At 53.6% G+C, this 20,165-nt stretch overlaps 8 protein-coding genes across 8 annotated transcripts; 5 read left to right on the top strand and 3 right to left on the bottom strand.

Annotated features, from left to right (window-relative positions):
- Positions 1-74: 74 nt before the first annotated feature.
- GLOTRDRAFT_137490 (uncharacterized protein) lies at positions 75-1,875 on the top strand (the record flags this gene model as incomplete). The annotated part of the gene is made up of 5 exons (XM_007866031.1): positions 75-90; positions 690-1,055; positions 1,107-1,299; positions 1,364-1,581; positions 1,637-1,875. 5 exons carry the CDS (start codon positions 75-77, stop codon positions 1,873-1,875), a joined length of 1,032 nt encoding a protein of 343 aa, XP_007864222.1.
- Positions 1,852-2,418, top strand: GLOTRDRAFT_115139 (uncharacterized protein). Its single transcript, XM_007866030.1, has 2 exons — positions 1,852-1,939; positions 1,988-2,418. Exon 2 carries the CDS (start codon positions 2,043-2,045, stop codon positions 2,334-2,336), a length of 294 nt encoding a protein of 97 aa, XP_007864221.1. The 5' UTR covers positions 1,852-1,939; positions 1,988-2,042; the 3' UTR covers positions 2,337-2,418.
- A 181-nt stretch (positions 2,419-2,599) lies between these two features.
- Positions 2,600-3,183, top strand: GLOTRDRAFT_137489 (uncharacterized protein; the record flags this gene model as incomplete). Its single annotated transcript, XM_007866029.1, has 1 exon — positions 2,600-3,183. The coding sequence occupies one exon, from the start codon at positions 2,600-2,602 to the stop codon at positions 3,050-3,052; it is 453 nt and encodes a 150-aa protein (XP_007864220.1). The 3' UTR covers positions 3,053-3,183.
- An 86-nt stretch (positions 3,184-3,269) lies between these two features.
- On the bottom strand, positions 3,270-4,164 carry GLOTRDRAFT_104689 (meiotic nuclear division protein 1; the record flags this gene model as incomplete). Its single annotated transcript, XM_007866028.1, has 6 exons — positions 3,270-3,376; positions 3,458-3,617; positions 3,729-3,836; positions 3,902-3,936; positions 4,011-4,091; positions 4,152-4,164. 6 exons carry the CDS (start codon positions 4,162-4,164, stop codon positions 3,270-3,272), a joined length of 504 nt encoding a protein of 167 aa, XP_007864219.1.
- Positions 4,165-5,041: 877 nt separating this feature from the next.
- GLOTRDRAFT_127440 (uncharacterized protein) lies at positions 5,042-9,614 on the top strand (the record flags this gene model as incomplete). The annotated part of the gene is made up of 10 exons (XM_007866027.1): positions 5,042-5,144; positions 5,187-5,714; positions 5,764-5,823; positions 5,873-6,045; positions 6,098-6,976; positions 7,034-7,099; positions 7,155-8,186; positions 8,241-9,404; positions 9,457-9,546; positions 9,600-9,614. The coding sequence occupies 10 exons, from the start codon at positions 5,042-5,044 to the stop codon at positions 9,612-9,614; spliced, it is 4,110 nt and encodes a 1,369-aa protein (XP_007864218.1).
- A 569-nt stretch (positions 9,615-10,183) lies between these two features.
- On the bottom strand, positions 10,184-11,969 carry GLOTRDRAFT_104688 (delta-12 fatty acid desaturase protein; the record flags this gene model as incomplete). Its single annotated transcript, XM_007866026.1, has 10 exons — positions 10,184-10,339; positions 10,397-10,464; positions 10,517-10,565; positions 10,623-10,778; positions 10,843-10,998; positions 11,065-11,289; positions 11,345-11,395; positions 11,446-11,519; positions 11,578-11,836; positions 11,892-11,969. The coding sequence occupies 10 exons, from the start codon at positions 11,967-11,969 to the stop codon at positions 10,184-10,186; spliced, it is 1,272 nt and encodes a 423-aa protein (XP_007864217.1).
- Positions 11,970-12,841: 872 nt separating this feature from the next.
- GLOTRDRAFT_38565 (S-adenosyl-L-methionine-dependent methyltransferase) lies at positions 12,842-14,179 on the top strand (the record flags this gene model as incomplete). Its single annotated transcript, XM_007865762.1, has 6 exons — positions 12,842-12,980; positions 13,040-13,140; positions 13,194-13,472; positions 13,582-13,800; positions 13,864-13,952; positions 14,005-14,179. 6 exons carry the CDS (start codon positions 12,842-12,844, stop codon positions 14,177-14,179), a joined length of 1,002 nt encoding a protein of 333 aa, XP_007863953.1.
- A 1,032-nt stretch (positions 14,180-15,211) lies between these two features.
- On the bottom strand, positions 15,212-18,727 carry GLOTRDRAFT_38152 (WD40 repeat-like protein; the record flags this gene model as incomplete). The annotated part of the gene is made up of 14 exons (XM_007865735.1): positions 15,212-15,884; positions 15,937-16,040; positions 16,092-16,271; positions 16,324-16,442; positions 16,492-16,854; positions 16,905-17,039; positions 17,097-17,168; positions 17,222-17,580; positions 17,627-17,804; positions 17,855-17,934; positions 17,986-18,092; positions 18,148-18,259; positions 18,315-18,469; positions 18,524-18,727. 14 exons carry the CDS (start codon positions 18,725-18,727, stop codon positions 15,212-15,214), a joined length of 2,841 nt encoding a protein of 946 aa, XP_007863926.1.
- Positions 18,728-20,165: the final 1,438 nt, after the last annotated feature.

Genomic DNA, 20,165 nt, shown 5'->3' with positions numbered 1-20,165 from the left:
TAGTGACATGACTGATGACTGAGTGTTCTGATCTGTTCTGCAGGTCTACCGCTGCCGGGTTCTATGCATATAAGATGACTAGTGCACCAGGTATGTCTCTCATCTCACCTATCTGGTTTATTGTAGTGACATGGCTTGCTTTCCATTGAGTAGGTTGTGTGGAGGGTATGGGTCAGCAGATAGTACTGTGTTGAATGTCTAGCCATAGCAAATCCTGTCTAGTAGCTAGTCTGAGCAATTATACACTGTTTATTGTGTTCATCAGTCAATGCCCGCTTTTTGTTCCAGGGATCTGGAATATCAAGCAAAAGACAGCTGATAGTCTGATTATGGGTCAAAGCAAGCTGGCCTGAGCTTGTAATATGTGTAAGTCTGGTACATATTGTACTTCTTGCGGGAGTCTTGCAACATGTGCCATCCGAATATAATGGCTGGCCCAGCCGTCCACAAGTCTGGTACATATTGTAATACTGGTACTTATTTTAATTGATTATATGCTAATGGTATTCAGATACCAGTTATGGGAAATTTTGCTGATGAACCCTAACCTTGTCATGTTCGTCATGTGACCGATCGTAAATTACATTCCGAATCCTCTGACTTTGCCTTCGGTCTTGGGGACCGCTACCTCTACGGATTCTTGCCTTGACCATCCCCCTTGCATTACGCCGCTTGCACGTTGTGACCAGAAATGACTCGGTACACCAACTTTGGATACAAGCGTAAATATCTCGAGGCTGGTTTTGACAATGACGAGGCCCAGGCTGACGGCGATCAGTTGAGAGAAGAAAGTACTGTTGCACAGGCATCGGAGACTACAGCGACTACAGACCCTCCCAAGAAGAAACGGAAGCGTAACCGCAAGGCAAAGACTGACAATTCTGACCCTCAAGGCGCCCAGTCCGGGGAGACTGAAAACGACGGCAAGGAGGGCAAAGGCCAGAACCGAGAGAATCAAATTGAGGGGCATAGTGAACCGTCAAGCACGGAGGAGAAGCCTTCAAATTTGGATAAGAAGAAGCGGAAAAAGGAAGAAAGGCAACGACAGAAAGCTGGTATGCAGCCGTGCGTAGGGCTTATGTTATGATTCACCTTGTCCTTCGCAGAGGCCAAGGCTCGCTCAGAGCGGAGGCGGTTAAAACGCATTGCTGAACGACACGCCAATACTACCTGTCTAGCATGTCGAGAGAAAGGTCATGTGGCGAAGGATTGCCCTAAGGCTAAGCGTGGGTCGAATATTGACGGCCAGGATGGGAGCAAAACGTCCCACCAGAAGAGTGTTGTCGGTATTTGTTACAGGCGCGTTTCTCTATCCTAAGACGAGTCCGTTTGGTCTAACGCTGACCTCCTTTGATAAACACAGGTGTGGATCGAGACGACATAATCTCTCTCGGTGTAAGAAGGCGGTAGACCCGGCAAACCCCCTGCCATTTGCTTCTTGCTTCGTTTGCTCTGGTACCGGCCACCTCGCCTCTGCATGTCCTCAGAACAAAGAAAAGGGCATATACCCAAACGGGGGCAATTGCAAGCTGTGCGGAGAGACGACGCATCTAGCGAAGACCTGTCCGCTCAGGAAAGACGGTGGGTGCTCAGCATCGCCCAAGCCTGGCTATCATCTGATTCGCCTGTCCCACAGACTCTACCAAGAACATCAGCGCCTCTTTCGTGGGCACTGGCGGCGAAGCTGGTGCGGATGAGGACGATTTTCACATATTCAAACGCCGAAAAGCCGAAGTAGAGATGGAGGAAAAGCAGCTCGAGCGCGCGAAGCGCATGGCGAATGTCAAGGCTGGCGTGCACTCCGGTGTCGTCAAGGCCTTTGGCAGGCCGGCGCAAGCTGGTGGGAACGCAAAGAAAGTGGTGTTCTTTAAATAGGGAGAGCGGGCTCTTCCGAAGTGTGGGCGCCAGTGGTATGTCGGGAGTTCAGAGCGGTCCTGAGGTAAGCATGCGCGGACGGACGTTCGGAACTCTTACAGCTGATCATCAGGTCTCTGGCTGTGGGCTATGTATAGACGCCCGTACAAAAAGGCGCCTACTTACTAATGGTCGGATCAATTGGAGATGATGTCTATGGCGCCCATTCGCACCCTCAGAGGTGCCCCCGTACTGGAAGGAGTAATACAATCGCCGGTACCGTCTGGAAGCTATTCACGGCACTGTGGGACGATCAATGCCTCTCCATCCCATCTGTTTGCTCAAGGGCGTCGTATCACGATTCCTACGAGTATGCTCCTGATTCATTATATCATCATCAATTCACCCATCTCACCTTATATACCAACTTGAGCGTCTTATGTTCCTCTCCCCTCCTTTGCGACACCCCCCCTTGTCCCTGAATGTTGCGGAGATGCAAAGCACGCGCATCCACTTCGACCCGCGCGGAAGACATCAGTATTAGTCGCAAGCGGAAGCGTTCTGACCAGTGTTCCGGGGACGCAGATGTAAGCGCCCCGACGAAAGAATACTCTTGAAAGCTCATGACAGGCATGAGTAGGTTTCGGAACCTTGTGCTAGGTCCCCTTCTCCCCCCAGCGGGATGACGCTGGGAAATAACTCAGACGAAAGACCCTATAATGCTATGAAGGATGAGTCCCATATCATGTCAGACTCGTCAAGCGACATCTTCAGCAGCGAAGACGAAGATTCCATCTCCATCTCCGCCTTCCCACCCACCTGCCACCCACCAGCTATGCAAATATCCCTTCCCCCGTCCTCCCATTTCATGGACTTCCACGACCGCGCGCAGCTCACGCCGATATCAGAGACGTCAGAGATGGACGAGGACGAGGACGAGGACGAGGAGCAGACACCTGCCCTGGACACCGCGTCGCAGACCCCCAGCTTGACCTCCGCGAGCTCGGTGGAGTCGTACGGGAACCCAAAGACGCTGAGGAGGGTCGGAAGAAGCCGGAAGTGGTACCGGGCGAGGGAGGAGAGCCGGCAGGCTAAGCGAAAACGGGAGCAGGAGCAGGAGCAGGAGATGGAGATGGATTTGTTGGATAGTGGGAGCGAGAGCGAGAGTGAGTATAGTGACAGCGAGGAGGGGTATTAGTGGGCGGTGCCGAGCAAGGACTTCAGGACTGTGAAAGATGTTGATAGAATGTAACTTATGCCGGCTGGGGGCAATATGTTATTATGACATGTATCGTGTATTATGAATTGTTAGTTTATGATTGCAGTCTCAGCAGACGGCGAGCAAGGGAGAATAACATGAGGTTCAAGCTCACAGAACGAGCATTCAGAGCATAGTGACGTAGGCGGAGAGAAGCTCAAGCAATATCCTCGTAGTCTTCGTCGATATCGAGGTACTTGCGGATATCGGCCGGGTCGACGCCGTTCTGTCTGCAAAAGTAGGAAAGCAGCATGGCGTAGTTGTCTAGAAAATCATTCAGTGACAATCACTCCCGTCATGGAGGGAAGATGGAGGAAGAAAGCAAGGGTAGCGGCAAGGACATACCAGTCCACCGTACGGCTGCCTCCTTGGCTAAGACCAATGCTCGCTTCTTCTCCTCGACTTTGACTGGATCGCATGCGCCGTACTGCGCGAGCTCGTTCTCGAGAGACTGGAGTTCTTTCTTTAGGTTGGCGAGCTTTCGCAGGGAAGCCACGCGGGCGTCCTAGGACATGCAATAACAGGCGCATATACCCAGGGATATGGAAGGCGTAGAGCAGCAGATAAAATGTATGATCAGTTGGTGAACACCACGAGACGAGGGGGAGACGGGTACGCTTTCGGGACGAGCTGCGCGCTCAGCGTCGATGTTAGCTCGGAGCTCGGAGAGCTGCTTCTGGTGGGAGACTCGGGTCTCTTTCACTGTGTCCAGCCGATTTTGCATCTGTCAAGGATGTCAGGTGCAACGATTTCACGCAAAGCGGTCCTGTATGCAGGGAAGACGCTTACCACGGTTCCTCGTTGAGAGGGAAAGCTCCAGAAGACTCGTAAAGGGACAATAGGTTAGCAGAGGCGCAGATAATATCATGGTAACAGCCCAGATATAGTAGGGACGCACAGTTAGAAGAGCCGACTTTGTCACTGGAGACAAGTCCGTCGTCCACGAGCGATTGCAGGACCTCTTTGACGGACTGGGAAACTAGACAAAAATGCACGCATGCTATGCTCATGACTAAGAGTGCTGAAGGAGACTAGATACCTATTCCTTTCATCTTAGGACCCAGTTTCTCCAGCTCTTTGAGCTACGCGAGGGTTCGAGATTCCAGAATCGAATACCATGAGATTAAGACATAACATACCTGAAAGAAGTCTTTCTAGAGCGACACACAGTTCGTACAAGAAAATCAGCATGTTGGTCGATTACTCACCGTCTCATGGAAAATCTCGAGTAGTCTGGTACGCTTTTCTTCGGCGGACAAACCTCGAGGAGCCTGGCGATCGTTACATTATGTGCTCAGCGAGAGTCATCGCAGTGAGCCCAGACAAACCATGGCGAGACGTAGGCAGGCACAGTAAAGAGGGTAAGGGGTGCAAGAGTCGAAGGGCGATGTCGAATTAAGAGCTCCAGGGGTAGGGGTAGCCGTTGTAGCGGAAGACGCGTGACATTACGCGACGCGTCCATCACGTGCCCAGAAGCACCAGGGGCTTCCGGATCCTCAGGCTTAAGCTTGTCATGGGCATATGTCAAACGTGACGGCTACGAACCGCCCGGACGCTGGTTCTTCTCGTTCTCGTTCAAGGTGAAAGAGGCGGATACGATTCCTTTGGGTATATCCCCCGCCATAGAGTCTTGTCTCCGCGGAATCCATGGACCTGGTACCTTCACGTCGAACCGGGTGATACACGAGATCGTCCAGCCGGCAAGTGCAAAGTATTTTGCTGCTGGTCTGTCTGGCATATCGGTATGATACCAATCTCCTCTCATGTCAAGTACTGTTCTTTCCGGGCGACTTGAGATTGCATAGGCGCTCCCTTTCGCTCTGGATCATGCTGTGAATGCACGCAGCTGCATGTCTATGGGTCGAGCGGCCGAAACCCGCAAAACGAGGAGTCCTCAAATAATAGCGATAAATGCCCCGATGAGGTCCGATGGCCTCCGTCTGGCTCGACATATACCAAAATGAAGTGCTTCGAACAGGGAGCGCTTCCTTCGGAGTATATGTCGAGCTCGCGGTCGTCCGCGCCGCGTCGGGTGAAAGACTCCAGAGGTGAACCCTTCACACATCCCGTTCAGGCAATGCTCGTCGCGACGCGTCTGAACGTGACCTCGAGTCGATTGTTGATTCTGCTAACAACGCGCAAACAAACGGCGCATATAAACCCTTCACGCCCGCCCGCTCTCCTTCATCCCGAACCACGTCCACCGACGCCTTCTGCGATATAATCAGCAACGTCGTCGGTCACCCGCCTGCCTCTATTGGCACCATGGACCACCTCGTCACGCCCTCCCCGACCGCCCCCGCGCCCGCCGGCATCCCCGCGTACCTGATTATTCTCCTTGTCCTTCTCATCCTCTCCATCTTCGGTTCTATCGTCCTGGGTATTCTCTTCTGCTACGTCTTCAAGCGTCGCTCGCCCAGGAACACCGAGCCCATTCTCCCCGCCCCAGTAGCGGCTGGTACCGCTGCTGTCGAGCCCGTCAAGGAACTCGAACCTGCGCCTGTTTCACCCGACGCCTTTGTCCCCGCGGACGGCCCTCCGACTCCAGACAGCAAAGCTTCTATTCGTGAAGAACCCAGGAGCAACACCGACGGCCCTGCTGGTAAACTATACTGTATACTACTCTTGCTCGATACTGATGGACGTAACAGCCAAGGCAAGCAACGACGCTCCTGATGATCACTTCGAAAACGCCCCTCTCGAGTGCGACCGTAAGCGCAAGACCTTCACCGTCCTCTTGTGATACTGAGTTATCCGCAGTTGCCTCGAGTCATCTCATTCAGGACGCTCAAGTGAAGAACAGCAGTCAAACCTTCTACCTCCCTGGCCCGCCCACCGACCCGTTCGACGCCGTTACCTACGAGCAAATGTACAACTACAGATACGATGGACCCGACCCTCTCCAGAGCAAGTTATTCCGGAAGCTGCCCAATGTAAGTTCCTTGTTCTTTGATCTCTGCTCTCGTCTGACGAGCGCGTGCGCAGGACCGGAAGTTCGACTATATCATGGCCAAGAACCTCATGAAGAAACCTCGGCACGCGAGCGTTCAGCGTTTCATGGACCATCGCGAAGAGTTTCAGTATATGCACCTCGACCCCGCCGTTCAGGCCCTCAGCATCACTGGCATCGATCTGCCGTGCTTGGCCCAAGGTAGTACGAACTCATCTCTGGCCGGTCCGTCGCGCACGTCTCAGCCTTCAGATGTCGCGGACGTGCCTTCGTTGCCTACGTTCACCTTCGAGTCTGAGGCTTCGGTACCAGTATCTCAGATGCTCGACGTTCCGAGCAACTCTAGGGAGCCCTCTACCCCAGCCGAGGTAGTATACTCATCGTCCTCGGCGATACCCGTAGCACTCGGCGACCCCGTCGACGAGTCTGTCGGAACTGTCGACGCAGTTAGTGTTCAGCCGGAGCCCGCCCTGGCCATCGACTTCCAGCAGACAGACTCGAAGTCTGTAGAGTGTGAATTGTCCGGCGGCTATGTCGTCTCCAAGCCGGAGGTTGAAGTAGTACCTACCCCTGCAGCCGTTGACGATGTTGCACCCGTCGAGGACGTCAAGACTTCTGAATCGTCAGAGGAGTCGTCTAACATATCTTCTGACTCTGACCTTGCGCATGCGCAAGGTACCTCTGTGTCGTCCGTCTCGGAGGTGACGGATGACAAGGTTGTTGGCTTTGCCGAGGCCGTGCCTACCACTACGGAGATTGATGTTGAGGGGGTGGTAGGGGTGTGGGTGAAGCCCGAAGGGATAGAGGAGCTCGATGACAAGGAGGCGGCGCCTTCCGATAGTGATGATGAAGAGTCGGCGACCCTTGCTATGGTTGAGAGTAGTAAACTCGAGGCAAGTCCCTGTGTTAACAAGGTAAAGCGTTCTCTCCCCCAAGATAATCTGTCGATGCTAACGTAGACTACTGAGCAGCCCGCTTTAAGTGGATTGATGATTGACTTCGGTAATGTCTCTTCTCTCTTCGCAGAGAGAGCGAAAGTAAGTTTATTCAATACTTTCGTATACGCTTCGCTCATCGTCCCGTGCGCTCCAGCCTATTGGGACTGTTGAACCCTCTAACGTGTCTCATATTGAGTTGGGGCTGTTGGGCTCGCCCTTCCAGATGCAGTCTCCGACCACCTACGACGCAGCGAAGGGTAAGCCTGATCCGATGGAGACGCCTGCCCTTCCTCCTATGGTCGCCACCTGGTGCCAGTCACCCCCTGTCCATCTCGACGACACGCTCACTGGCGATGCCCACGGTAACTCTCTGGGCGTGGCGGAGGTAAACGCGTCCTATGCGGAGTCCATCACGCTTACTAGCGAGCAGCCTCCTATGTCGCCTCCGAAGCCGTCTGTGTGGAAGGGAAAAGCAAAGGAAGTGGATTCAGTCGTAGATACTCCTCCTCTGAGCCTTCCTCTCCACGACTATCTGGGAACGCCTAGCGCGGTACAAGGACATCCCGCGGTTACCGCTACACTTTCGTCACAGGAAATTCTGACTTCCGCGGATTCGGTCGGCTCTCTAGAGTACACCACTGACCCACGGGAGCAGCAGCTACGTGCGGAGGTCTCGGTATTGTCCTCTCCTGTCTCTCGGTCTACTCCTCGTACTCGTACTCGAACGACTAGCAGCCACGGGTCCCCGCGGTATGTACCATACAGGCCCGCAGCCCCAACTCCGGATGCTGGTGTTCAAGAGTATCGCCGGTCCATTGTGCCATGCTCGCCCGTTAGTGTATCTGGCTCCTCGAGGCGGTTGCTTCCGGTCGATTTCAAGGGCACGCCGGCCTCGGTAGAATCGTGGGTTTCGCCTTCTGGCTCGCGGTGCTCTCTTTCCCCTGTGGCTGGACCTTCTTGTTCCCGAAGACGGCCTTCGAGTTCTGCTTTTGTGCGACCGGCTCCGCCTACTCCGTCTAGGATGAGGTCCGTGATTACTTCGACCCCCACTTCCACTAGTCGGCGAAGCAGCAGGCATTCTCTGGCTTTTTCTATCCGGCGTAAGGGCAAGTACAGGGACTCTCTACCGGCGACACGTCCTCTTCGTCTCAACCCCGGTAGCACTCCTTCCGCGAGCCCTAAGGCGGTGAGTGCAATTCGTAATATCTCTTAATGAGCGTCTTGATATACGCTGCTCTAGCTACCCCCGCAATTAGAGCGCATCGTACTTACATCCCCTTCGGATCTTCGACCGCGTTCGGAAATTGGCGCTCTGATGGCAAATATTATGGGCGCATGGGACTCCCTCGAGAGCTCGCCCAGTGTCTGCGGATCCAGGCGTCGTGAACTCCGGAGGGCCTCGTCGGTAATGGAGTTTCCAGAGTGCAGCCCTCCTGCTAGGCCTTGTGCACCGTCTCCGGCATCGAGTCGCTCTTATCGAAGTCCAAGGTATCTCCCGACCATGCTCAGCCCAACGTTCTCGCCATCGCCCTCGGCTGGCATTACTTCTCCTCCTGCTGGTCGACCTTCGGCGCCATCCCCGGCTTCAACTGTCTCTGAGCGGAGTCCTAGGTATCTGCCGGCCATGTGCTCCTCTTCCTCTCCGCCGGTGCCTTCTGTCTGTACTCCTTCGTCTCTGGGTTGCTCAGGTCAAAGATCTCCCGGCTTCGCAGCAATTCCTCTTGCCCGCAATCTGGAGTGGATTCGTCCGGACCGACCTCCGCACTGGGGCCAACTCGCTTCTCCCTCGGGCTCTGATTCACGTCCAACGTCTGTCTCTCTGAGGCCGGAATCGGTACAATCGATCGACAACCAGCTGTTCTTCCGGTACTATGCGAAGCGCCGACCCGATAAAGCCTGGCCAGTGGAGGCCTATATGTACGGGTTCCTTCTGGAGCGCGCCGCTCGAGGGGAGCGTGTCTTACCCGATTACTCTGGAGAAGACACTAAACTTGTCTTGACTGGCAACGGGCACTTGTCTGCGAAGGTCCGAGCGGAGGCCAAACGTGCAGAACTCAAGGAGCTTGAAGATGGGCGACGCGCAGTGCGGTACCATGCACGGAATATGGCCCGCAAATTCGGATTGCTGGAGGGTACCACCGACATCCACCCCGACGAGATAGGTCGCATCGCGGACTACGACGAGGAACTTGATTTGGACGACCTATCCGATGACAGCTCCAATGAATCTGCCGACAGTGGTCACGAATACCAACCCGACCGCGCCATCCAGATGCTGACTACCAAGGACACGCACGACGGGTCAGAGAGCGAGGAGGCTGCTAATGACGCGTTCAACATGGGCCTTAATTATAGTCTAAACGTTTACAACCCCGCATGGGACCCTCCCGATCATCCAGACCCGGTGAGTACTGCCCCTTCCATAGCTCGCCACGCATACTGAGGCAGATGTTCAGCGGGTGAGGAAGAGGTTGCTTCCATTCTGGCGACGCGGACTCGTTATGATTGAGGACGAGACGGTCTCGCATGATTTTGACAGAGTTCCCGTGAGTCGTCATTGTATTCGCTTCGCTTCGGTTGACTAATCAGACTTCTTCAGACTCTGCCGACTTAGGATATCGCGATAGTTCTGTATTTTCGCCGGGACTGTGGGGATTAGTGGTGGTTTATTTCTGTTTATCTGTTTCCTTGGTTCGGGTTTCCTTTGTCTCTCACTGTGTAGTATCTCTCCTTGTGTCGTATCTCTCTCTCTCTCTCTCTCTCTCTCTCTCTCTCTCTCTCCGTCTCTCTCTCCCCGTCTCTTCTTCTGGGTCTTCCTTCTCCAGGTCTTTCTTTCTCTGGGTCCCTTTCTCTGGGTCTTTCTCTCTTCGGTTTCCTTTTCTCTGGTTTCTTTTTCTCTGGGGCTCTCTCATTTTCCTCTTGTATCTCTTTTATGTATCTCTCTGTCTCTCCTGTATTTTCTCCCGGATCTCTTCCAGTGTCTCTTCGTGGTTCATCTTCATAACTTCTCTCGTATCTGTCGGTATCATACTCTCCTGTAATGTTTCCATTTGATTTGATTCATCTGGTTACGCGTGTCATCCATCCCCTATCATTCAGGATCCGACTTGACAGCACACGGTTCATCCCTTCCTGCGCGAACGAGAGACAAGATACTTCGCCAGGCGCTTCTACACACCAGACTTAGTCAGTGCTACCGTTACTCTCGAGCCCAGAATCGACGTCTTCCTTCAACTCCCGTTGTGCGACACCGTCCTGGTTCTTATAGAATACAATATCCCCTTCATCTTCTATGAAACAGCATTCAGTGAACGAGCGGTACAACACCCTGAAGGTATTCTGTTGCAGCCAGTCAGGTCAGACGGTGCAACACGGGAGTCAGGTGATCGGAAGTACCGTTGAGTCATAATTATAATGTTCCTTAAGCACACTCTTGAGGCATTCAGTAACCTGAGGTTGGTTATCTGAAATCCGGTGGGTTCACCTCTTCATCCTATCAGACGTATGCACACTCACAAAAGGGTATAGAGGAGAATAGGTGATGGGCTATGTGGTCGTGTGAGATCTGCCAGTGCGTCATTACGAGCTCGGAAAAGAGGAGATTGAGGGCGGCGCGACATACGTTGTGTAGAAATAAGCGGCCGATCCAGCCTAGGAGGGGCCGATCGACGGTTGCGAGGGACCCACGCAGGAAGGACCACGAGGCGCCGCGGTAGTGCGGGATCGTCGGGTCAGAGTGCTGGATGAAGGTGAGCATCACGATCCAGTGGTTCGCGAGCTACGGTTGTCAGAGTGTTAGTGAAACTTGTCCCTGGGATGAAGGGGAGGGTGGGAGAACAGACGAGGTAAGGGATAAGATAGAGGTTGATGAACGCCAGGAAACCGTGCGAGTGAGCATAGAGCCCTAGGAGGGCTGCCATGGCTGCTATGCCGATGTTGGAAGCCATGATTTGGGTGCGTTCATGTAGCTTGAACAGCGGCGAGCTCGGACTAAAATGCTATATATATATATATATAAATAAGTCAACAACACAATTCCCACTTGTCCTTGGCTGCTCGCTCACGTTAGTGCCCGCCGGGTATTTCTGATTCCCGAGCGCATTATAGAGTAGGTACGCGTGCCACCCCAACAGCTGCATCAAGAGCATGCGCAGCAGGATATACAGTGGCGCGTCTTCGAAGATCTCCCGGTAGTCAATCGGCGTGGCCTTAGCGGGTGAAGGGAGGCCGTATTCACTGCGCGTGCGTGGGAGGTAGTTCTCGTCGCGCTCAAGGGATGCGGTACCTTTCTGTGAGATGGAGAGGGTGAGGTGAGTGCGGGTTGAAATCGAAGAGGGAGCGTACGTGGTGGGTACGGTGGGTGGAGCGCCAAGAGTAGTAGGGTACTAGGAGAAACTGTTGCAAATGGATTAGGGGCGCGTAGATGCAAATGGTGATCGGCTTACTGTGTGCAAGGTAAACCCGAGTAGTGAGTTGACTGCTTTATGGGGAGACATGGTACCGTGCCCTGCTTCGTGGGCTGTTTGTCCGTCTCTGTCAGTAGAATATAGTGCGAGTATCAAATGCAGAGGACACACCGAGACACCAGAACCCTGCGAATAGCACGCCCTGCCAGAACCAATAGCACACCCATAATGTTGCTCGGAGTGCCAGTCCAAAAGGTTGACCAAGGCCTAGGGATGCAGAGGCGTAATTTGCGGCGATGGGAATGTATAGGGCTGCTCTATAGAAGAGGAGGCCGAATAAGATGTCCCTCGAGAGGTAGTACAGTCCTTTCAAGGTCGATATTTCACGAAGGTGGGGAGGAATGGCGGCGTGCACTTCAGCCAAGCTGATCTACAATTTGTTGAGAAACCGCGTTGCGGGGCGCGCCGTGAAATATTGGACTCACCTTTGGGGGCTCGAACGGTCGACACTTCCGCTCGAGGTACTCCGGGCCGTCCGCGAATAGACTGTCGATGGCGAACATGGCGCTCGAAGACGAAAGAGTGAACTCAAAACACGGACTTAAGTCGCAGCAAGAGATCTGCACGCATCATCAAGAGATACAGTAGTGCTAATATAGTCGAGTGCTGATAAGAGCAGTTGCTTCTGATGAAGTATGGGCACATATGATTGGCTGCCACGACGTGCCCGACTTGACCGCACCACGCCTCGGAGCAGGAAAGAAGCGCTTGCCATCAAAACGTGGAGTCTCGGGTGTGATCGTGTCATTCGTCGACCTGCAGCTGGTGGTAAGAGTTCTTCTGAATCTTCAGGTATTTACTCAGATCCACGCCCCTGGGGCTGGCTTATTAAATGAGCATCTTCGGATCGCTTGTAGGTACTGAGGAGACACAAACGTTGTTGGTGATGAAGATGGCTCAGATTCGGGGGCAGTTTGCCGAGTCTTCGCTGCTAACTCTCCTGTTCAGACCGTGTATTCCGGTGGATAAATCGCCCCTCGTTGTCAGGGAAGAGAATGACTACACAGCTGGTATGGTATATCTTGAGCCCATAGACAGACCTTCTGTTTCGGGGAAATGTCGGGATTGCGTCGAGAATGGTAATCAAAGTCTGCTGACGTAAGGCGTAATTTCAAGAATGTCCCTCTTCGCGCGACCACCAAGTCCGCTGCCGTGTCAAAGGCTTGCCCCCCGCTGCAGGCGTTATTCTGCCAAGACAGCCACGAAAACCAAGGCCGAGCTCAAGTACCGTCCGGGTGCAAACCTCCCAGAACCCTGGCAATGGAAGGAAGCATTCTCGTACGTGCAGCCTGGCATGCGCGATCGAGTGTCTATCAAGAACCCTGCGACTGCAGACAAGCTAGCCAAGAGTTTCATTTATTGGAACTGGAGTAAGATGGACGTGAAGAGCGAGGACTCCGCGAGTCCTGAGGGGGAGTATGCTGAGGAGGGTGAGCAGGCGACCGCGAGTTCCAGTGCGAGTGTGCTGGACCCTGAAACGAAGAAAGGCAAGGTGGTCATTGAGGCTTTCCCTGGTAGGTTCAGCTCAAGTACTGCTAGGATGCTCGCTCAGCTCTGAGGCTCGCGTGTCTAGGCCCTGGGGCTCTTACTCGAGCTCTCATGAGATTGCCCAAGGAAAGGATACGGAGGCTGATCGTCCTCGAGGAAAATGAGATGTACTACGAGTACCTAAAGGTATCTTCACTGCACTACTTGATGAATACTCCCGGAAACCATCCGTCCACTAGCCTCTGGAAGATCTAGATCCTCGCGTAAAAATCCTCAAAAAGTCCGGCTACGCCTGGGACACCTACGAGGTGATCGAGGAGAACGGGTGGCTGGACGACGTCAAGAAGGCGCCGTGGGACGTGGTGCAAACCGACCTGCAGTTCATCTCGCACGTACCGACAAACATCATGGGCGAGCAACTCGTGGCTCAGTTCTTCCGCTGCATCCCCGATAGGCAGTGGCTCTTCAAGTACGGCCGGATGCCCATGAGCATCGTCCTCGGCGCGTGGATGTGGAAGGTACGTGCATATTTTTTAGTCTTTTTTTGCGTTTAACCTCACCGTAGAACCCTCTTACGGTTGCTAACTTTACTCGTTAACGTATCATGCGGTGTACACTATGCTGTAGCGTCTTTCGGCTGCCCCAGGTACGGCGGAGCGTTGTAAAGTCTCCGTAATCGCGGAGGCGGTTTCGACGTTCACCAGCTCCCTCCCGCCCTCCACGCTCCTGCCCTATGAGGAGCACTTCCACCCCGTCTTCTCGCGCGAGTCACGGCAGAGCAAGCCGGAACTGCGGAAACATGGGTCGCCGTTGCTGAGCATCAATATCCTCCCATTTGCGAAGCAGGTGCGTTGTTTGCCTTGCGCTCAGTTGGTCTGATTTCAGTTCTTGACGGGGGTGCGGTGCTAGCCCATTGAGAAAGGCGCGCTTGAAAAGTGGGACTTCTGTCTGCGCCGGCTGTTCGTGCTGAAGAGCACTCCGATCGGGAAGGCGATAGGGTGTGTCTTACTCTTCTTGCTGCCGTCGCCCCTTCTCAGCAGTTTGTTTCAGCTCACTCGCACCGGGCGCCACGACCCTCATCCAATACCTGTCGGATGAAAGCTTGCCTGCAGAGGAGCGACTCGACCTGAAAAAGCCGATCAAACAGCTGACTGTCCACGACTGGTCGCTCGTTCTGCGCGCTTTTGAGCGCTGGCCGTTTGCACCTGAGGTTCGGTTTGCCTAGCCTGGTGCCTTTTGATTTCCGAACTGACAGTGGCTGCCGCAGGATCTGTTGATTACAGATGCGTTCCATGCGGATCGGGAGGTCGGGAAGAGGTGAGTCCCGACCGCTGCCCATACGTGGTGATCCCTGGGCGACTGATGGCGTTTTGTAGGCACTGAACGGGCTCTTGTCACGTCGCGGAGACTGAACGTGTGGTTACATCTTTGCAAGACACATGAGGCGCAGATGCTATACAGCCTAATAAGTCTACAGGTTATATACAGTATGATTCCTGGGTAATATACCAGTCTCGACGCTTATCCAGAGAAATAGATGTCATACTTGCATTGCATGTGCTCATGCCTCCACTGCCACAGACCCCGCTGCCAGAGTCGAATCGTCTTCTTCCATGCCCATGGCTGCAGGCGACGGAGGCCATTCGATGGGCTCTGGAGACCCTGCCACCTGCGATATGATTAGGACTTCAAGCTATAAGGGATGGACCATAGTAGGAATACGCACCTCTTGTTGCGTTTCGTCTTGTGGCGTCTCTTGTGTGGGCTCTTGAGTGTCATCGTCTGTTGGCCCGGCTTGTGACTCGTCGATCATAGTCACGTCGGTTAACTGCGAGTCAACTGCATCCGTCTCCTGCGTCACTTCTGTGCTCTGGGTTTCCTCCTGTGCACTCTGACTTTCCTCCCGTTCCGCCCCCTTTCTCTTGCGCCCGCGTTTCTCAGGCGGTGGGCCAGGGGGCAAACCAAAGAGAGTCATCTGCTTCTTCTCTTTGTCTTTAGACTTGACCTTCGACTCTGCGCAGGCGTAAGCATTGGCTCAGGTGAAAGGTGAGACTAACACGCACTCTTACTGCTGTCTGTCTCGGCTGCTTCGACTTTGTCGAAGAAGCTCTCACTCTTATGCAATGATGCATTCTGGGTGGAGTTACGTGCGAACGGGTTGCGAATACTAGCCGCCGCGGGCTTCTTAGCAAACGGATTAACCTCTACGTCCGGCAGACGATCAGTCACGACTGCCGGAGACCCTGGACGTGACATGTCACTCACTTGCTTTGGGATTAGAACCAGCCGTAGGCTTGGATGCTGCCTCTACTGAAAAGCGTCGCTTGGAAGCATTCTCCACCTCGGGGGACAACGACTGGCGTATATCATGTTCGTCTTCTGGTCTCTTCCGCTTCCCAGCTGGGGAGGAATCCTGGTGCATCTCGGAATCTTCAGCATGACGACTTGATGTCATTGTGGATGCTCTATGACTGTCGCCCGGCCGTGCGGGAGCCAGACCTGGCCTTGAAATCGCCGGAGGCGGGCCAAAGTCCTGGAAGGGATTGTGTCTCCGCGTTGATGATCGTTCTTCAGGAAGCCTTGGTGGCGGTACGGGGTCGGAGTCACCCATCCACCGTTTCCGCTTTTCTCTGGCAATTTCCAAACGGTCGTCGCTCATCCTATCCTCTTTGAGAGCCTCCATCTTTTCCTGTAAACCCACGAGATGATAGAATCCAGCAACCTTTGTCGCCATGTCGAAAGAAGCTGTGTGATGCAACATCGATGTCAACTCCAGTGCACGAGGTAGCCTGTCGTTTTTGCAGGCGTTCTGGATCAGCTGGATTAGCTCCTTATCCAGGGCAAGCTCGCGTCGAGAAATCTCGTCCGTTGTGAGCTCATCTCCCAAGGCATCGCGTTTGATGTTGAGAAGCATTGACTCGCGGGCAAAGCTGACCATCGATCATAAGAAGCCAGTTCCATTAATAAGGGCGATTGACTTACTGTTCTTCCAGTGGCCCCTCTTTGGGGTCTCTGCGTCTGAAAGGATACCTGATCGGAAGTTCCTGTATGAGAGGCCTCGGGAACCCAGGATATTCTTGACGACCCTATCTCGACAGTTTAGAGTCTGTGAAGTCGGATGGATTCAACCCGCTCACTTTCAGGATTAAGCACATGAAGTTATCGGCTGTAACGCCTACGGGCCAGTATGATTCGTCCTTGCCCTCCCGTCTTTCGAGAGTATTTGTGTCTAATGACCGGACCCAGGATGCTCGAAGCGGCATGCGGAATCGGGGCATGGTGTATAGGACGCCGTTGGAATCGTAAAGGGCTGGCGCCTTACGTCTCGCGTCAGGCAAGAGAAACCAAGCTTAAGTCAAGTCGACTCACCCCGTCTTCAGTGATGCCGACCCATTTGAGGGTACTTCCTTTGGGGATAGGTAACTTCTGCTTCTGCAAGACACTGAAATCATCGAACTCCCATATAGTACCCATTAAGTTTTGGGAGCCTGCCACAGAGTCAATCCATGATAAGCATATCCACTATGCCCCACATACCGTCTATCGTCGTTGCTCCATCTCGAGTCACAACGAACGCGAATTCCGTTCCGGCGACCATGGTCACATAGTCACCGTCAAGACCGAGACTAATACGTTCAATGCCAGTCCCACTAAGGAGGGTAATCTCATGCTGATTAGTAGCGACCACGACGTTTCCGTAACCCTGGATGTCGCCGTCCGACATCACCCGCTGCGACTTCGTCGCACGCGGACCGCCTGCAGCGATCCCGACAGCTCTGACACCTTTCGGCAGTTCGTAGGTCCATTCACCCTGGGAAGCCCATGTCCCGTATGGCTTATAAGTGACATGGGCGGGATGGTCGTTCTCAGGCGGGCAGGCGAAGAGTGCGCCTCTTTCACCTGATTGCACGCGTCAATGATATGGATCAGTCGAGGAGAGAAGCACTCACCCAATGATGCTAGATCGTACTTGAAGTGATCAGTGAAATGTATCGCCTTCCGAGTTGTCTTATCGTGGAACTCGACATTCACGATGTGGTGAGTGTCTTGGTCAGTTACCTCGATCACTCCGATCATATTGTAATCTACAATAGACAGTATTACTATTGAAAATGATGCCGACTTCATTCTGATCTACTTACCGAGATATCTCTTCTTATTGGTCCATGGCGTCGAACCGGGCTGGAAAGGCGGTTGGGCTTTTGTTACGCTCACTACAGGACCCCCGTCAGCATGAAAGAAGCTTGGTAAAGTTCAAAGCGTTTACCCATTTCTTTCACAAACCCGTCCTTCTTACTCCTCTGCTCTTCCGGTTCATCATCCATCCCAATCCCAATATCATCCAAAATCCAGTCATCATTGTCGAGATCGACATCCGGCTCGGCCTCTGGGTTGGTTTTACCGTCGTCCGCGGCGTCCTCGTCGAACAACGACAGTTCCGGCTTCCTCTTGACGGGGACGGTCGTCACCGCTGCTACCGAGGAGAGCTTGACGGGGTCGGGGGAAGAGGCTGGGACTGGCTGGGGCCATCGGGTGAGGATACCCTCGGTGTCTGTCCATGCGAGGAGGTTTTGCGAGGGCGACCAGGCTAGGTGGGTGATAGTTGCGTTCGGGGTGCCAGGATGCCTGGCTAAGCGTGAGCGCGGTAAAGAAACCTGAAGCGAGTTCCAACACGTACCTGAACAGCACCCTCCGATTATGGGTTGACCAGATGAACACTCCCGCTTGAGAAGCAGAGGCTAGATACAGGCCGTTTGGAGAGAGAGCCAACGCAGTTACGTCGCCTAACGAAGAGTCATCAGTGAGGGTGGACGTCTTTGTCCATGAGCTACGCGAGATGATAGCGATTTCTGGTGCTCTTATGTTAGCAGGGTAATATACTAGTGTCAGCGAGCCGTACCATGCGTCCTGGTGGGGGCGTAGAAGTGCTGACCGGACGTGTGCCAAACAGCGGAGCAGTCATGCACAAACTCGGGAGCTCTGGGATCCGGTTAGCAATGGAGGAGAAGGGGCCATATAGAGGCTACTCACTCCGAGTCTGAGACGGCGGGTATTACGCCCTCGATGACCTTCTCTTGTTTGGGTTCGTCTTCCGAAACGTCCCACACTATGATCTTCCCATCCGCCCCTGATGTCGTCTATACCACACGCATTAAATACACTTGGGATTGGCTTCGTTCCGAGTCTGCTCACCAGCAAAGACCCGGACGGGTGCCATGTCACCTTCCGCACGCACTTCGTATACCCGGATAACAACGATACTTTCAGCGTATCTTGCAAGTCAATCAGTTTCACCACAGGTTCCCTGCAGAAGACAATTCAGCATGCTTTCACAACAGATATCACAGGGCAGAACCCACTCGGATGAAACAGCAACCCGCTTTCCCTTAGGGTCGATAGCCAGAGAACGGACAGCTGCTCCGTTTCCGCCCGTCACGAGCCCCTCCAGCGCGGTAGAGTTCCTGCCATATCTCCTAACCTCCGAATCTTCACTTCCCGAGAGCCAGCAGTCCTCCTGCACCCAGACGGACGTGTCAAGCGTGCTTTGCGAGCAAGCAATGTGACATACCCCGGTAGCGACAGCCGTGATACTCTCCCCTGCCTCGTATGCAACATCGGGCTCCTCATCCGAGCCCTTGTCCATCTTCCAGACGCGTACAAGCGTGTCATTGCCCCCGGTGTAAGCCAGCCTGTGTCGCGTCAGCACGCCGGCCACTGGCCTGGGGTTTTGGTACGTGTTACTCACAAGCCGTCTCTGGAGAATGCAAGGCATGTGTTGCCTGGACCATGTGCTGAGTTTATTAGGACCTTGCTGCCAGACATGATGGGCGCAGTAATGCGAAGACGTGGAGACGCGTAAATGAGCAGGACGCGTCGGGAGAAACGCGGAACGTAACGGTCGTCATGTCACGCTGCCAGTGAAGAAATCTGGCTCTGGCTGTTCCCCAGTAAGTAGGTTTGCTTTATTCATGGAATTGTATAATACTGTAAGATCAACCAGGAGGTACACCGAATTGCGCAGACTGTTTTAGAAGCAGCTGAGGACCTGAATTGGCATTCCCTTCCACTCGCAAAAGTACGGCGAGATTCAAAGTTCAAAGGGCCAAGTGCTTACTGTAGGATCACATTCGATCATCACTGCAGCTGCGTCCAGATGTGCAAGATAGGTGCATCGTCATCCTCATGCACTCCATTTCCACAGCGCAGACAGACGAATGTGGGTTCTCATTTGCAAGATGTTTGCCAATGTAGTACCAGCGTCCTCGAGACACTTGATAAACGGAAAGTTATCTGAATTATCATCTCAGGAGTTCCGAGGGAAAATATTGCACGGTACAGAGCAAGTACCGAGCGCGAGATACGTTATACATACCGCGCTTACAGGCACTCACCCAGCGCATCCGCAGCGGAACTCGTTCGGTTCCGCCCAGGGGTACATGGGACTTCGTTTGACTATCCCAGGCATTGCATCCAGGCTCAAGACACCGCAGCGGCGATGTTGTGAGACAAGCAGGGACGGTGAACATACTGCTTGGTGGTAGCGTCTTGACACACGATCGATCGTCTCCCCTATTGCTCAAAGCAGGGGCCGGCGTGGGACGATTAGCTTCCGTTGTCTCACTCGCACCTTGACCACAGCGTCCAACGACGCGAGACTTGGATGAACTGCTGTTGGAATGTGGCCCAGCACTTGCGAAAGAAAGCACCGGAAAGAGACTAGAGCTCAGTGAAATACCCTGAGTTCTTGGCAGCGGTTAATAACAAGCTGTAATTAACAGGTTAATTACTTGTCAATATCTCAGGGTCGGATTTCCCTTGGTTAATTACCCTGAACCGGGTATTCGGGACATGGTTGTCCAAGGAGACTCTGGGCAGTGTCGGGGTGTATCTGGTGTTTCGTGAGCGACTACAAGCCACTCTACGGAGGATGAGACAGTTATGCCACCTGCTGTCCAGGCAATGAGGTTGTTTTCGTCGTGTGCCAAGCCTGGTCTCTCACGCTGCTCGATGACTTGTTCCTCACAGTACTGCTCCTACGAAGGCTTTCAAGTGCTCCAAAGAGAAGGAGAACATGTCTCTACATTTATTGGGGCCTGAGGGACGTGTTTTACGAGCACCGACTCGAATGTACTGTCGAGGACACGGAATGTGGCCAAATGTGGCCTTTTGGTTATTGACAATGTTAATTACATGTTAATAACTACCATTTT

This window comes from Gloeophyllum trabeum (assembly GCF_000344685.1).
Source record: "Gloeophyllum trabeum ATCC 11539 unplaced genomic scaffold GLOTRscaffold_00004, whole genome shotgun sequence".
Lineage (NCBI taxonomy): Eukaryota > Fungi > Basidiomycota > Agaricomycetes > Gloeophyllales > Gloeophyllaceae > Gloeophyllum > Gloeophyllum trabeum.
The sequence above is the reverse complement of the archived record's forward strand: the minus strand, read 5'-3'. Positions and strand labels throughout refer to the sequence as shown.

Coding starts and splice junctions, on each gene's coding strand:
- GLOTRDRAFT_115139 (XM_007866030.1), top strand. CDS start 2,043: ATGGTCGGATCAATTGGAGATGATGTCTATGGCGCCCATTCGCACCCT.